General features: G+C 35.6%; 3 protein-coding genes across 52 annotated transcripts in view; 2 read left to right on the top strand and 1 right to left on the bottom strand.

The window, feature by feature from the left end:
* Positions 1 to 1,790, bottom strand: part of LOC126973131 (tyrosine-protein kinase CSK) — a 60,766-nt gene extending 58,976 nt beyond the window's left edge. Inside the window, exon 1 of the mRNA XM_050820277.1 lies at positions 1,645 to 1,790. The gene's annotated coding sequence lies outside the window, so the exon portion shown is untranslated. The remainder of the gene's footprint in view (positions 1 to 1,644) is intronic.
* A 4,542-nt stretch (positions 1,791 to 6,332) lies between these two features.
* Positions 6,333 to 7,111, top strand: LOC126973173 (cytochrome c oxidase assembly protein COX16 homolog, mitochondrial). Its single transcript, XM_050820385.1, has 2 exons — positions 6,333 to 6,585; positions 6,818 to 7,111. The coding sequence occupies exons 1-2, from the start codon at positions 6,464 to 6,466 to the stop codon at positions 7,002 to 7,004; spliced, it is 309 nt and encodes a 102-aa protein (XP_050676342.1). The 5' UTR covers positions 6,333 to 6,463; the 3' UTR covers positions 7,005 to 7,111.
* Positions 7,112 to 10,957: 3,846 nt separating this feature from the next.
* Positions 10,958 to 15,924, top strand: LOC126973154 (polyubiquitin). 50 transcript variants are annotated; one of them, XM_050820350.1, is made up of 7 exons: positions 10,980 to 11,194; positions 12,450 to 13,014; positions 13,243 to 13,470; positions 13,699 to 13,878; positions 14,335 to 14,382; positions 14,839 to 15,018; positions 15,247 to 15,924. In XM_050820350.1, exons 2-7 carry the CDS (start codon positions 12,456 to 12,458, stop codon positions 15,879 to 15,881), a joined length of 1,830 nt encoding a protein of 609 aa, XP_050676307.1. In that variant the 5' UTR covers positions 10,980 to 11,194; positions 12,450 to 12,455; the 3' UTR covers positions 15,882 to 15,924. The 50 variants fall into 50 exon arrangements, with proteins under 50 accessions (XP_050676284.1, XP_050676278.1, XP_050676275.1 ...); XM_050820332.1 differs by lacking the exons at positions 14,335 to 14,382; positions 14,839 to 15,018 and adding exons at positions 14,107 to 14,154; positions 14,383 to 14,562 and having other exon boundaries at positions 10,985 to 11,194; positions 15,019 to 15,924; XM_050820337.1 differs by lacking the exons at positions 14,335 to 14,382; positions 14,839 to 15,018 and adding an exon at positions 14,563 to 14,790 and having other exon boundaries at positions 10,998 to 11,194; positions 15,019 to 15,294; positions 15,523 to 15,924.
* Positions 15,925 to 16,485: the final 561 nt, after the last annotated feature.

Below are 16,485 nucleotides of genomic sequence, written 5' to 3'. Positions count from 1 at the left end.
GATGGAGTGGTCATGGAAAATAGTAGAGATATCACTCAAATTTTTCATCTCCTTTTTTAAAAACCTGTTCAGATTACTACTAGTTTAAATTATTTTTATGAACAAGCTCAGTTTCATTCAAATTTAAGATTAAATTTCATTTTATTTCAACTTGTGCGTGTGATACAAGCACATCTCACCTACTACATAGTTGCAAACCTACCTTTTACATTACATACATTTTTTTACTTTTTAGTGCATATTATATCTGTTGTTTTGGAATCGTTTTTTTTGTTTTTTTGTTATGTGTTTGTAAAGAAATATAAAAAATAGATGAGTCTCCCTCAAAGATGGGAGGACAACCTGGCCAAATTTGCAGGAGTGACCTGGAGTCAGGTTGCCAAAGACAGAAATGAGTGGAAAAGGTTTGAGGAGGCCTTATGCCAAGCAATCAGCAGAAAAAAACCTAGATTTTATATAACTTAGATATAGTAAATTGAATTACTTATTGTTGAATAAATGGCTTTTTTATTAAATAATAAAAATCTTATCTTAAAAAATAAGAGCATCTAAATAGATGCTCTTGGTCTACTTGATCATAATAATCCTTCATATGAAGATGTATAATCTTATGAATGTAACATGAATATGCTATATTATTTTTGTTTATATAAAATCCACTGTAATTGCATTATATAGAATCTTTTGTGGGTTTGCTTTGTGAGCATTGTTTTTTGTATTTTTGTAGTTATCATGTGTATGTTATAGCATGGTTTGTCATGCTCAATAAAATGGCATTGCTTGTGGTGGTGTCATGTGCCAGGTCGTCTACTTCCCTCAAATATGCGTGAAGGAAACAATTATAAGTCCATGTCAACTTTTGAATTGATGCTGCTTTTGGTGTGCCAATTATGACAGTAATTACTAAAAACATGTTCAAGAAGCCTCCTTACACAAACAATAAAGTCAATCTGTAAAGGTTTTATTACTTTTTATGAAATATTTGATATTTAAGCCACTTTCAACTTTGAATATGATTAATATATTGGGTGTAGTTACAAACTAATTTATTATGCATAATTAGACCTTGTAAAATACTCCATTTCATTAAAAAGAGTGGCCGTTAAGTTTCTCGTATGTTCTTCTCACAAGCTCTACTTTTACCGAATATATTATTAGGCTAGATTAAGTAATTTAAAAGAATTATTTATAGTAACGATTCTAAAGCACATTTGACTTTGAATTCAAGGTTTTCAAATAACATCTTTACCAAACTCTATGTATGTGTAAATATTATTATAATATAATGTGAGTACAAAACCCTCCATAAATTTTAAAAATATATATATAATTGCCAGATAGTCATTATTTAAATAGCCAATTAACCAATATATTTTAAATAAATACGATTCGAACGTAAATAGTGATCTACAGCTTCGTATTTATGATTCTCATACTGTGATCAATTTATTACCTTCAAAAACATTGAAATCACCAGAATTATGAATTACTTGGAAGATGCGTGAATTTTTATTTAATAATCCTCACATAGGGCAAGAATAATGATTGATCGCATCGCAAGAATTTGCAACACTACTGCACGAGCTTTAGCAGTCGTAATTCCGAAGTAAATTCCTATTTATGCAAAGAGTAAATGCTACATACCTTTAGATTATCCTAAATATCCTTTCTTTGCGATAAGGGTAAACACAACACTAATAGTTTTAACAGGCGCAAACAGATGAAATTATCTTAATTAAATTTTAATAAACACAAGTCACAACACAGATATACGTCACCCTTACGTAGCCGCCATTTTACCTTTTTTTTAACAAAATATTTTTTTTTCAACGATCTCCGTCTCAGACACGAGTGTTTTGAATTCTTGACCTATTTATAATGGCAACAATAAAATTGGATCACATATTTTTATATGTAATTTTAGTGTGTAAGTTGTAGCGCTTAACTATATTATTATTTTAGGTAATAAATGAAATTTAAGTTGGGAATTTTACTTAGGAATAAAAAGCAATTGTGTTTTTATGAAACCACGCTACAAGTGAAACTTTTTTTCACAAAATCACATAAATATCAGCATAATAATCTAAATATATATTTTTTTAAATGTTATGCTTTACAAAACATTAGTACCTTCCAGTCATTATCATATTATAAGCTTGCTAACGATGCATATGTTTTTAAATTTGTAAAATAAAATGTAATATAACTTAAAATAACCTATTGAATGGTTGGGGTCCGAACCTCAATCCCTTTCGGGAACTAGAGTAAAATCTGGCGTCTTACACAACTCGGCCAACCTAACTTTAAAACTAGACAGTTAATGTGCACTTCAGAGGTGCCCGCGAAACAAATAAATTGCTGTATATTTCTACTTTACGTGCGTACCTATATGCTTGTGTTTCGGTGCCAACTCAGTGATCATTCTACACTCCCGAGAGTTTCGTTGCCATGGCAACACGTTGCGCTCGAAAGGTGCCACTTTATCTATTGTGCAACTTTCAAACATTTCTTTATGGTTTGTTTTTTGTTTTTTTCTTACTTTTTGTTTATGTACGGTCAATATATAAGTAGGTTATGTATTTATTATCTTTTAGGATAGTTTCAACATCATGAGAAGGAGACCGTTGAAAGAGGCTCAAACAGTGTCTTTATTATTGAATGAGGAATAGGACGAAGGTACACAATAAGCTGCTCTATTTTTTCTGCATATTGTAATTTAACTTGTATTTTTTTCTGATCTGATTTTGACTTATCTACATGCTCGATGAAAATCGTTGGTAAATCTATAAGCAAGGCCAGTGAGTGACAATAACATAACACTTGGTAAACATCATGAAGCTATATCAGGTCAAAGGGGCTTTGATATGGGAGAGCTGAACAGCCCAACATTTCTATCAGCAAAGTCCTCAAATGGAGACCATGTGCTGCAGTACACAGTTGGTAGGCCGCCCACAATATGGACTGATAATCAGTCTAGATTGGAAATCCCTAATTTGTCAGGACGTTTGAGAGGGAATATTGAACATTCTGCCACAAACCACTAGGTGAATAGGTGCCTCCTTTTCTAACTTCCAGTTAAAATTCGGTACTACTGTAGCCCATGCACATAAAAAAGAAGAGAATGTCTTCCACATAAAGAAGATGACGTGTTCCAAATGTAAAAAATATATGTGTGATGATTGGTGAACATAAAATAGATGTTTGCAACAACTGTGCATATTTTTTTTTTTTAGATTTATATATTTCATAACTCACTAATTAGTAAGATAAATCACTAAAAATTTTATATACCTTAAAAAATGTAACGTCCATACACAGATACCATTTTATTTTTATTGATTTTCGTAACGGATTTCTAGAATACTAACTTTTTTATTAAAATTAAAAAATATTAACTAAAACCTGTGTTTTATTTACTTATTAATAATGTAGCCATCCACAAAGCTATGAAAAAGTAAAATATTTATTTAAATTTGTTTAAAAAAGTTATAATAATAATTGAGCGCCTCTAAGGCGCAACATTTTCTTTTCAGTAGCAAAAAATAACGTTATCTTTCTAGGGTTAAGACACATTTAGAAAACGTCGTAGGTACACAAATATTGACCTACGAAGAGTTGCTGAAAGTGCTCTGCCAAATTGAGGCGATAGTCAATTCGAGACTGTTAAACTTTACCATTAACTCCGTCTCATTTTTTGAATACAACACCCCTAGCTACGCTTCCCGACGTTCCCTAGACGTTCTGGAAACGAGTAAACACTTACTTTAGCGCTATGTTGCTTGATAGACTCGTGCATTCGTACTGGAGCAGGTGGCGTGATAAGTACTTACATACATCCGATTACAGAAGGTGAAAAAGTTTTAATTATGAAGAATAATTCACCGCCACTACATTGGCCTTTAATTATTATTGAAAAGGCTTATCAAGGAGCCAACGTTAGAGTTGCCTTAGTGAGAACTAAACTGGAACTTTGAAACGTCCAATTATTCGTCTTTGGCCGTTGCCTAAATTAAAATAGTTACACTCATTATAATATACTTAATAATAAGTTAATTTTAGATAGTATTTTATTTTGCGCTCTAAAGACAGTTATTGAATAAATTTCAACTTTGGGATTTTGATAATCTTGTATACCTTAATATTTATTTTTGGTTTGTTGTTAGTATGTTGTTTTTATTACAACCGTAACGCTCTTACAGTTAATTTAGATTAATTTTCATTAGCTATATCTAGAGCTATCTTTAGCTTTAGTTTTTCGCGCTTCCACTAGTTGAAAGGTACCCTTTCCAGATGGGGAGTATGCTTCGGCAGTTTTGTATTGTTTACTTACACAATTTTAAAGGAACGTCGATTTGAATTTGGTGTGCACTCGTACGTAATTCGACATTGACGTTTGTGTGCAAACTACACTTAAAAAAACTCAGAAAAACTGTTAGGACGCAAGCGCATGTGCTGTGAAAGAGTTTGTAAATTTAGTGTATTTTGTGTGTAGCTAGTTTTATTCGTACTGCATTGCTACATTGTCAACTGCCCGTAGTTGTAACCGGGGCCCCGGAACTTGGAGAAGGTTGCAGTAGATAACCTCAAGTAAGTGCCTCGATTCTTAAAACGGCTTACACTGGAGTAGGAAATTGTGCAAAAATTAATTAATTGATTAAGAGCCTATAATTTTTCTAGAGCTCCTAGAGCTCCCCATGGGTACACCATGTGGCGTATGCCTATGTGGCGTGTACAACCTAGGTCCAAGAAATTTCCGCTCTTTCTACCGCGTTACTCTTCTGAGGACGTCAGAGTTGTCTTCACAATAATTTAATCTGAATTCTTATTTATTTACGACTAACAGGTATTAAAAAGTACTCGCAACTAAAATAAATTAAAATTAACGAACCAAATTAGAACATTTCAAAGTTATTTAAAAATACTCAATTGGATTCTAACGTCTAAAATTACTTATTTTGGTAAATATCCCTTGAAATTGGGATTTGGATTATGGTGTATGCCCACTAAACGGAATCAAACAAGAACAAATAATACATAGGCATGCACGCCACGTGCATTGTGCATTATGTATTTCACATACAATAAAAATAATTATTTACTTCCTATTATTGCGTAACAAATAAACAAAATACGGAACTACATAACAGTACATAGTTTCTCGCCTTTATTCCTGAAAGTTTAGGTAGAGGTGTATTTTTCTACCCACTGTTCGCCCAGTATGGTTAATTTCCACAGGAGCGAGCCACCACATTCTAAACTCCGGGCTACTACTGAGAAAAATCTTAAGAAAAACCCAATAACTATTTTTGCCCGGCCCGGAAATAGAACACCTACTAATAATAGGTAGTATTATTAATACGAGGACGGTCAAAGATATATAATTTTTGACTAAATTTATCCGTGAAGAAAAATTTCTAAATAGGAGCTTCTAGATTAGAATTATCTTTATTGGGTTATACATTTTTTTATGTTAAGAAGGGAAGAGACGAGCTGGACGTTCAGCGGATGGTAATTGATACGCTCATACAAATATGGAATGATTTTCAATGTCAGCAAAATAAAAAGATAATGCACATACAAAATAACTTCATCTTCATGGCAAAATAAGAATATAATTTACCTCACAGCTGCAATTAATACTAGGCATTTTACTATTATCTGATATTATGTCACATCTACGTTACTCATATGTTTTAGGTCAAAGAGAGTTCAGAAAATAGCTGATAAGTGTTGCGGGATGCATAGTTTTTGCAAAAACTTTGTTAAAATACAATGCGAATTCATTTCTGACTACTTATAGTCATTACTGATGACCTAAAGAATGTTTGATTCGAAGTATAGTATACCTAAGTTTCAACGTGTAAACCTGATCTTGGAAAAAGGGTTTCAGAAAGGCGAGTTGTACCATTTGCCAAAAGGAGACAGTCTGAAGGTGGCTCAATATTTTAAACAGGAAAACAAGATCATAAATAGAGCAAAGCAATAAAAAATCTTTTTTCTTTATTGCAAGTAGATTTCAAGGAGTCTATTTTACACACCACCATTTTTTACCCGACCAGCACTTCGATGTATGTAACTTAGCAGTATGTAATTAGTCATAAAGAGGATTTCCAAAACGAATTGTCGCGTTTTTTGATTATAGATAGTAATGGTTTACACTGTGAGTTTACAGAACTCATGAATAGTAGTAATAATGTTCTCCGTATAATTGTCACTCGTCAGTTTCTAAGGTATTTATAATAATTGTTAGTTACTAGGTCATAAAATCCCAAAAAAAATATATATAAAAATTGTCATTTGTCAATTGTCTTTCTAATTTGAATTTTGAAATTGAGGTTTTGATTTTGAAGTTCAAAAATAAAATTGATAAAGTATTAGAATTTTCTTATCTGCATGAATGAATTATACTTTAAAGTTTTAATCAAATTGTCAATGGTGTTCACAAAGTCCAAAAGTAATTAAGATGAATTATATTAGTGACGCTTGGGTGAAATACAACAGGAGGAAGTCTGTGAAATATGGATTGCCATTTCTCATATTTGTTGTAGGGGGTTCCTTTGGTCTAAGACAGTGGACACAAGTCAGGTTAGGCTAAAAAATATACTATTCAATATCTATAAAGTCACAGAAGCTGTAATTTTCACCTTTAATTTATTTTCCATAAAAGGTTTACTGTTATGTACAAACTTCAATAAGAAGTTGTTTTATATGGTATATTTTATGTAAAACAATTATTACACTAATTCTGCTTAGTTCATGTTAAGACTGGCTTTTGTGGTCGGGATAATATACACTTTAAAAATATATTTTTTTCCAGATATGAAATAGGAAGAGTAAAAGGAGTTACAAAAGAAGAGGCTGAAAAAATGGGTCTTAAGAAAGAACGGGATGTAACATTAGAAAGTACATTTGAAGATATACAGAAATTAGACATAGACCACTGGGAAAATAAAAGAGGCCCTAGGCCTTGGGAAGAAAACACTATCATAGATAAAACAAAATAAGTAGTTTAAGTAAATACAATGTAAAAATTGCTTTTTAAATTAAGTTATTTGTTGTGATTTTAGAGTTAATAACTGTTACTGTTAATATATTATGATTCTTTGAAAAATTTTATATTCTTATATGTTTAAGTACTAAGAAATCCTCAAAGATACTAGGAATCACATGACCTAGATAATCTTTTTTTATGAAAAAGATCATTTAGGTTAGGTGATGTTAAGCAATGATACCCACTCTCTTGCAAAAGTAGAGGAATCCCACAGGAGTTTAGCTGGGGATTTAAATGGTTATATATACACTATTTTTTGAAGGTAAGTACCCAAATAATTTCATCCTAGATTCAACTCAGAAGGAATTATATTTAATGTTTGGATTATATGTTAGAAAGTTGCTTGAAAATGCACTGTGGAGGAACACCACATTCAGTTGGTGAGGATGATAGATTGATAGTGTTTATAATTATCAATTTACTTTTATTTACTTGTGTAAGCCTTACAGTTTTTGACGTTTGAGTAATTTGTTGTGTTTCTGCGTATATTTTAATTGAAATGATTCATATAGTGCAATAAAAATAAGAAATTGTAAAACCTCATCTGTTTTAAAAAGAGCACCTCAGAGTTTCTTGCTCATTCTTCTCTGAGGAAACCTGCCTTCGTATGAGCTGTATGAAAAAAAATGACATTGCAAGTGTTATATTTCTTTTTATGGATTAGGAGGACAAACGAGCTTACGGGTCACCTGTTGTTTAGTGATCACGGCCACCCACATTCTCTTGCAACACCAGAGGAATCACAGGAGTGTTGTCGGCCTTTAAGGACGGTGTACGCGCTTTTTTTGAAAGTACCCATGTCATATCGTCCCGGAAACACCGCACAAGGAAGTTCATTCCACAGCTTTGTAGTACGTGGAAGAAAGCTCCTTGAATACCACACTGTGGAGGACAGCCACACATCCAGATGGTGAGGATGATAACCTAACTTGTAGCGTGTCGTGCGAAGGTGGAATTCGGCGGCAGGAATCAGGTTAAACAGCTCTTCGGAACACTCCCCGTGATAAATGCGGTAGAAGACACACAATGAAGTCAAGTGATCCAGCCGTTCACAGAGCACTGGGTCCCCGACAATTCGAGCTGCTCTGCGTTGCACCCGTCAAATGGATCGAGCTGATACTGGGGTGCGCCAGACCAGAGATGACAGCAATACTCCATGTGTGATCGGACCTGCGCTTTGTAGAGCGCTAGTATGTGGGCCGGCTTGAAGTATTGCCGTGCTCTATTTACCTATGAAATAAAAATATTTTTGATAAGATTTGATATTAAATTTGTTTTGCATATCTCTCTAATAGCTTTAAGTCTATCATGTGGTGGTATATCAGATGCTGGAATTGGGTGGCAGGGATCAAGTTATTGGGTCTTAATTTTTCTGAACACTCCTGTGATAAATAAATAATAAAAAAGAGGATAAACTGAATAGAAAGTGATAAAAAAAATAACTGTGAGGCAATACTGAATCCTACAGACCAATATTGGCAGCAAAATCACTGTTTTTTGTCATGCTGGTTTTGGGAACTTATAATTTGTTTAGAATAGAGAACTCACAATGTGGAGGAATGCATCCAGATAGTGAAGATGATATTAGCCCAGTTCATATGTATAAAAGAGTGCTTTAAAAAGCTAAAGCAGTTTGATTTTTTTAATACCAATTATACCCACTTATTTTAGAATGTTAATTAAAATTGTCGATTCAATACATTCAAAGAAGATAAGATATTCATAAGGCGTCATAAACACCACTGCAATACTCCAGCAGACATTCTAGCCCTAGAAAGCGCAGGCCGCAAATGGAGTATTGCTGTTATCTCTAATTATGTATTTTAAGAAACGGCGTCATCCCATGCATAGCATCTATTCTGACCGTAACTTATTGACTGTTAGAAAGTTGTATATAGTAGATACGGTATTAAAAATACATAAAACTATTCCTTTCAATAGTACATTACTAAATAAGAGAATTAAACACACTGTTACTCATGTACCTCATATCAAAACAACATTTGCAAGTATACAGTATGAAAAACTTGCGGCCTTACTGTATAATAAAATAAATAAACTAAACAGTATATATGAATAATGAATGCAAGAAAATAATAATTGAGTGGATAAGGTCATATAATTATGAAGACACAAAAAACCTACTTATAGTTAGGTACTAAATCTTTAAGTTATCTTTCAAACTAACACACACACTCACCAATACATACAATCGTGTGATTGTATACAACACATTGTATACATACAATATGTATGTATGTATGTGAACAAGTGTGTACTTGTTCACATACATACACACCCACAGCACATTAAGTATAGATTACAAATAAATCAATTTTTTGTATGTTATTATTGCTAGTAGTTTTCTTTCCCTTAGTTAATTAATTATATTTATGTTAAGGTCAACTTGATTATTATTATATCTTATTATTATGTTTTTGCTATAGAAGAGCGCCGCCTCCTACTACAGGCAAGTCTTTGCTTAAAAGGAGACCCCAACACTGATTATATATTTTGTTGTAATAAATAAATATTTGTATCTCTGGTTTGGCGCCCACCAGCTCGTACCATTTGTCCGCGTGCAGGTATCCAGTCCTCGGTGAATGGCTAGATCACTTGGCGTTGCGTAGAGACGCCGCTTTATTGTGTGTCTCCTACAGCATTAATCACGGATAGTGTTCCGAAGACCTATTTGACCTTATTCCTGCCGCTAACTTCCACCTTCGACACGCCATAAATAACGATATCAACCCACCATCTGGATGTGTTGCATTCCTCCACAGTGCGGTTATCAAGGATTTAAGCTGCTCAGAGTAGATACGAAATTCATTCATAATATTATTTGAAAATGAATGAATCTCTTATGTGCAAAGTAGGTAGAAATATATTGCAACTAAAGTATATTATCATTTAAAAGTTAGATCCCATGTGTTAATATCTTAAATCATTTTAGTAGGTAGGTCTGCCGTGAAGCAGTTATGTGTAAGCATTATTGTGTTTCGGTCTGAAGGGCGCCATAGGTAGTGAAATAACTGGGCCAATGAGACTTAACATCTTAATATGTCTCTAGGTGACAAGCGAATTGTAGCCCCGCTCAGAATTTTTGGATTTTTCGAGAATCCTGAGCGGACTGGACATTGTAATGGGCAGGGCGTATCAAATACCTGAACGTCCTGCTCCTATCGTTCCTTATTGTCTTAAACAAATGGTAGGTGCCTAATATTTTTAGGAAATAGTGGTTATTAAATACCTAGTAGGTACCTACATACTTTAATGCGATAACCGAACTGAGAAGTGAAACTACGTGGTTAATGGTTATTCTAAGTGCACCTGCATAATAATAATATAATCTATGTATTAGTGTGCACCTTTACGTATAGGCTATAGGTATCTTAGGCCAATAGGTACCCTAAAAGGTACCAACATAATAGTTCTTCACCTCGTAGCATATTTTTTTATAATATTATGCACCTATCTATATTTTTCATGTTTTCGCCAAATAACAGGGTGTAGGACATGACGCCTTAGCCTAGAAAGAATTAACGTATTTTGGTTTTGATTTTATTAGCTAGGTACCTAGTACCTACGTCGTTCGTAAAAATCCACAGGTAAACTGATAATATAAGATAATATAATAGGTTTTTATTATTGCGTCAGCACAAAGTCTCGAAGTCGTCAACATTCAACAACAACAACAATGAAAAACAGACAAAGATAAAACATCGGTCATCGTGTTCAATTGTTCATGAATGTTCTAGAATCTAGATTATTCACGACAAATGTCTTTTATTTTTCTTCTTCTAATAGGGGTAAAGAGAGATAGAAAATGAAGTCGGCGAACTTCGGAGTCCGTCGACTCGCTGAGAGGCCGCTCCATAGTCCATATGGTTTATTGATCGATGACGCCGTGGTGACGCGCGCCGTGTCACTGAGGAGTCTATATAAAGCTTTCTCTGTGATTTTTTCCTGCATTTATAAATTGCGTTTCAGTTGGGATAAAAGATCATTATAAGTGTTAATTTCATTTTAAATACATTAATTATTATTGTGCAATAAATTTATCGTATCATTGACAGAAAACAATTTGGATTTAATCGTAAATAGGTATATTCTTTGATTCAACTGCAGTGATCGTTTATCAAGGTGAGAATATTATAAGAATTATATTACTATTATCTACTTGTCTTGGCTTTGTCTTATCCAGTGTTTAAGTATTACCTATTTACAGTAATAAAAATTGTGATCCATTAAGTGCCTTGAATGACCTACTTTTGAGTTTTCAAGAGAGTCAACAAAATTGCTTTATAGTTATTCACGCATTGTATTTACGACGCAGATAAACATAGGTACCTACCTCCCTAGCAATGAAATAATCTTAAAACAATGATCGTGATCATCTTTGTTAACAAATTTAAGCCTACTAGTATTTATTACATTTAAAGAGTAACACTAACAATAATAGGATAACAAAATGGAGGTCTAGTTATTCACGCATTGTATTTACGACGTAGAGAAACATACCTACCTACCTCCCTGGCAAATCTTGAAACAATGGACGATCTTTGTTAACAAATTCAAGCCTAATAGTATAATATTTAAACAGTAACACTAACATAAATAAGATATCAAAATGGAGGTCTAACCTACATAAAGAAATATATTGGCCATAAATCTAACCTTTCCTGTGACCGAGTGCCTTTACTGAAAAATGATTTAAATATTCTTTTATTGTATTTTGGTTTGAAATGGTCTTGTTTAAATGCTCTAAATAAATACAAATAGTAGCATTATCATTGTTATAATGCCTTGGTTGATACCTATGTATTATGTAGGTATATAGGTAATACCTCATTTTATAATGATGTATTATGTGACTGAATTAGTGTAATTGTTCTGCATATTATGCTGAAGCATAGGATTGTTATACAAATCTAACAGTAAATTTAATTAATAATTACAATGAAATATATGTCTAGCGGCCAGTAGGTACAATTAATATAAAGTGGAGTCCACTTAATGGACTTACCTTTAGGTAAGTAGGTGGGTAGGGTAATTATTATTTATTATATCAATATTTATCTGTAGGTACAGATAAACCTTAGCCTTATAGTAGCCGTAATAAAGAAGCAGGTTCCACATTGTTACAAATGTTAGCTATTATAATTCAAAATACATTGAAACTTATGACCTAGCTTTGTTAAATATTAAAATAAACATAATAATTGTTGTTTCAAGCCATACAATTGGGTCCAAATAAATAAGTTGGTATATTGTTATATTAAAGAGGATTTTGAAATTTATTGTAATGCTTTACTATGTAGTCTAATGATTTAATTTAAATTTTGATGAATATGTCTTGTAAAAATTGTCGCAACCTCATTTTTTTTTTAAATTCCAGAACAAAATGCAGATCTTTGTGAAGACATTGACTGGAAAGACTATCACATTGGAGGTTGAACCTGCAGACACAATAGAAAATGTGAAGGCCAAAATCCAGGACAAGGAAGGGATTCCCCCAGACCAACAGAGGCTCATCTTTGCAGGAAAACAGCTGGAAGATGGTAGGACACTCTCCGATTACAATATCCAGAAGGAATCCACATTGCATTTGGTTTTGCGCCTCCGTGGTGGCATGCAGATCTTTGTCAAGACATTGACTGGGAAGACAATCACATTGGAGGTTGAACCTGCAGACACAATAGAAAATGTGAAGGCCAAAATCCAGGACAAGGAAGGGATTCCCCCAGACCAACAGAGGCTCATCTTTGCAGGAAAACAGCTGGAAGATGGTAGGACACTCTCCGATTACAATATCCAGAAGGAATCCACATTGCATTTGGTATTGCGCCTCCGTGGTGGCATGCAAATCTTTGTCAAGACATTGACTGGAAAGACAATCACATTGGAGGTTGAACCTGCAGACACAATAGAAAACGTGAAGGCCAAAATCCAGGACAAGGAAGGTATTCCGCCAGACCAACAGAGGCTCATTTTTGCGGGAAAACAGCTGGAAGATGGTAGGACACTCTCCGATTACAATATCCAGAAGGAATCCACATTGCATTTGGTATTGCGCCTCCGTGGTGGCATGCAGATCTTTGTCAAGACATTGACTGGAAAGACAATCACATTGGAGGTTGAACCTGCAGACACAATAGAAAACGTGAAGGCCAAAATCCAAGACAAGGAAGGTATTCCGCCAGACCAACAGAGGCTCATTTTTGCAGGAAAACAGCTGGAAGATGGTAGGACACTCTCCGATTACAATATCCAGAAGGAATCCACATTGCATTTGGTTTTGCGCCTCCGTGGTGGCATGCAGATCTTTGTCAAGACATTGACTGGAAAGACAATCACATTGGAGGTTGAACCTGCAGACACAATAGAAAACGTGAAGGCCAAAATCCAGGACAAGGAAGGTATTCCGCCAGACCAACAGAGGCTCATCTTTGCGGGAAAACAGTTGGAAGATGGAAGAACTCTTTCTGATTACAATATCCAGAAGGAATCCACATTGCATTTGGTCTTGCGCCTCCGTGGTGGCATGCAGATCTTTGTCAAGACATTGACTGGGAAGACAATCACACTGGAGGTTGAACCTGCAGACACAATAGAAAACGTGAAGGCCAAAATCCAGGACAAGGAAGGTATTCCGCCAGACCAACAGAGGCTCATTTTTGCGGGAAAACAGCTGGAAGATGGTAGGACACTCTCCGATTACAATATCCAGAAGGAATCCACATTGCATTTGGTATTGCGCCTCCGTGGTGGCATGCAGATTTTTGTCAAGACATTGACTGGAAAGACTATCACATTGGAGGTTGAACCTGCAGACACAATAGAAAACGTGAAGGCCAAAATCCAGGACAAGGAAGGTATTCCGCCAGACCAACAGAGGCTCATTTTTGCGGGAAAACAGCTGGAAGATGGTAGGACACTCTCCGATTACAATATCCAAAAGGAATCCACACTGCATTTGGTATTGCGCCTCCGTGGTGGCATGCAGATCTTTGTTAAGACATTGACTGGAAAGACAATCACATTGGAGGTTGAACCTGCAGACACAATAGAAAATGTGAAAGCCAAAATCCAGGACAAGGAAGGTATTCCGCCAGATCAACAGAGGCTCATTTTTGCGGGAAAACAGCTGGAAGATGGTAGGACACTCTCCGATTACAATATCCAGAAGGAATCCACATTGCATTTGGTATTGCGCCTCCGTGGTGGCATGCAGATCTTTGTCAAGACATTGACTGGAAAGACAATCACATTGGAGGTTGAACCTGCAGACACAATAGAAAATGTGAAGGCCAAAATCCAGGACAAGGAAGGTATTCCGCCAGACCAACAGAGGCTCATCTTTGCCGGAAAACAGTTGGAAGATGGAAGAACTCTTTCTGATTACAATATCCAGAAGGAATCCACATTGCATTTGGTATTGCGCCTCCGTGGTGGCATGCAGATCTTTGTCAAGACATTAACTGGAAAGACAATCACATTGGAGGTTGAACCTGCAGACACAATAGAAAATGTGAAGGCCAAAATCCAGGACAAGGAAGGTATTCCGCCAGACCAACAGAGGCTCATCTTTGCCGGAAAACAGTTGGAAGATGGAAGAACTCTTTCTGATTACAATATCCAGAAGGAATCCACATTGCATTTGGTCTTGCGCCTCCGTGGTGGCATGCAGATCTTTGTCAAGACATTGACTGGAAAGACAATCACATTGGAGGTTGAACCTGCAGACACAATAGAAAATGTGAAGGCCAAAATCCAGGACAAGGAAGGTATTCCGCCAGACCAACAGAGGCTCATTTTTGCGGGAAAACAGCTGGAAGATGGTAGGACACTCTCCGATTACAATATCCAGAAGGAATCCACATTGCATTTGGTATTGCGCCTCCGTGGTGGCATGCAGATCTTTGTGAAGACATTGACTGGAAAGACAATCACATTGGAAGTTGAACCTGCAGACACAATAGAAAACGTGAAGGCCAAAATCCAGGACAAGGAAGGTATTCCGCCAGACCAACAGAGGCTCATCTTTGCGGGAAAACAGTTGGAAGATGGAAGAACTCTTTCTGATTACAATATCCAGAAGGAATCCACATTGCATTTGGTCTTGCGCCTCCGTGGTGGCATGCAGATCTTTGTCAAGACATTGACTGGGAAGACAATCACATTGGAGGTTGAACCTGCAGACACAATAGAAAATGTGAAGGCCAAAATCCAGGACAAGGAAGGTATTCCGCCAGACCAACAGAGGCTCATCTTTGCCGGAAAACAGTTGGAAGATGGAAGAACTCTTTCTGATTACAATATCCAGAAGGAATCCACATTGCATTTGGTCTTGCGCCTCCGTGGTGGCATGCAGATCTTTGTCAAGACATTGACTGGAAAGACAATCACATTGGAGGTTGAACCTGCAGACACAATAGAAAACGTGAAGGCCAAAATCCAAGACAAGGAAGGTATTCCGCCAGACCAACAGAGGCTCATTTTTGCAGGAAAACAGCTGGAAGATGGTAGGACACTCTCCGATTACAATATCCAGAAGGAATCCACATTGCATTTGGTTTTGCGCCTCCGTGGTGGCATGCAGATCTTTGTCAAGACATTGACTGGAAAGACAATCACATTGGAAGTTGAACCTGCAGACACAATAGAAAACGTGAAGGCCAAAATCCAGGACAAGGAAGGGATTCCACCAGACCAGCAGAGGCTCATTTTTGCGGGAAAACAGCTGGAAGATGGTAGAACCCTCTCCGATTACAATATTCAGAAGGAATCTACATTGCATTTAGTCTTGCGTCTGCGCGGCGGCATATAAATTTGTATTAAAGAGAATTGAATAAATAATATTATGCATTGTGTGTAGGAATGTTTTTCTTAAACCCTTTTATTTATGTTTTTTATTCTTGAACACAATTGTTTGGTATAATAAAAATTATTCATTGAACTATAGTGAATAGATAACAAATTAAAGACAATTAAGATCTAAATTTTCATTCACCGATAGCACTAGAAAGGTCTTAACAAAGCTGTGCGCTGTTAATCGCGCTATAAATGTTCAGACGGTTTTTAATAAGTATATCGCCACAGTTGTACGAGGTAAAAATAATTTGCAAAGAATGTCTCGGTAGCGGCGGTAAGTCGATATAGCACTTCTGTATAGGACGAGCACTGGTCAAATATTCGCAGGGCAATTCAATAAAACTGCAGTGCTAGGTACCTTTTTTATGGAATATGAGGAGACCCGGGCGTACGGGTCACCACCAACCACATTGTAACCTTGGAACCTCAAACCTACCCCAAATTCGTAAAAGATTGAAAAACACTGAATTCAATCCTTTTAGCTCTCTGCTACACAGTAAATTTTTTATTTCGTTCTATAGCATCTTTTCGCGTCGAACGTCGTACCCAAATAATGGTAG

This window comes from Leptidea sinapis, chromosome 28 (assembly GCF_905404315.1).
Source record: "Leptidea sinapis chromosome 28, ilLepSina1.1, whole genome shotgun sequence".
Classification (NCBI taxonomy): Eukaryota; Metazoa; Arthropoda; class Insecta; order Lepidoptera; family Pieridae; genus Leptidea; species Leptidea sinapis.
Note: the sequence above shows the minus strand (reverse complement) of the source record. Positions and strands in the feature narration are given on the sequence as shown.

Excerpts from the sequence above, each read along its gene's own strand:
- LOC126973154 (XM_050820309.1), top strand. The coding sequence starts at position 12,456 with ATGCAGATCTTTGTGAAGACATTGACTGGAAAGACTATCACATTGGAG.
- LOC126973173 (XM_050820385.1), top strand. The coding sequence starts at position 6,464 with ATGAATTATATTAGTGACGCTTGGGTGAAATACAACAGGAGGAAGTCT. Across the intron at positions 6,586-6,817 it reads AGACAGTGGACACAAGTCAG|ATATGAAATAGGAAGAGTAA; the intron begins GTTAGGCTAAAA and ends ATTTTTTTCCAG.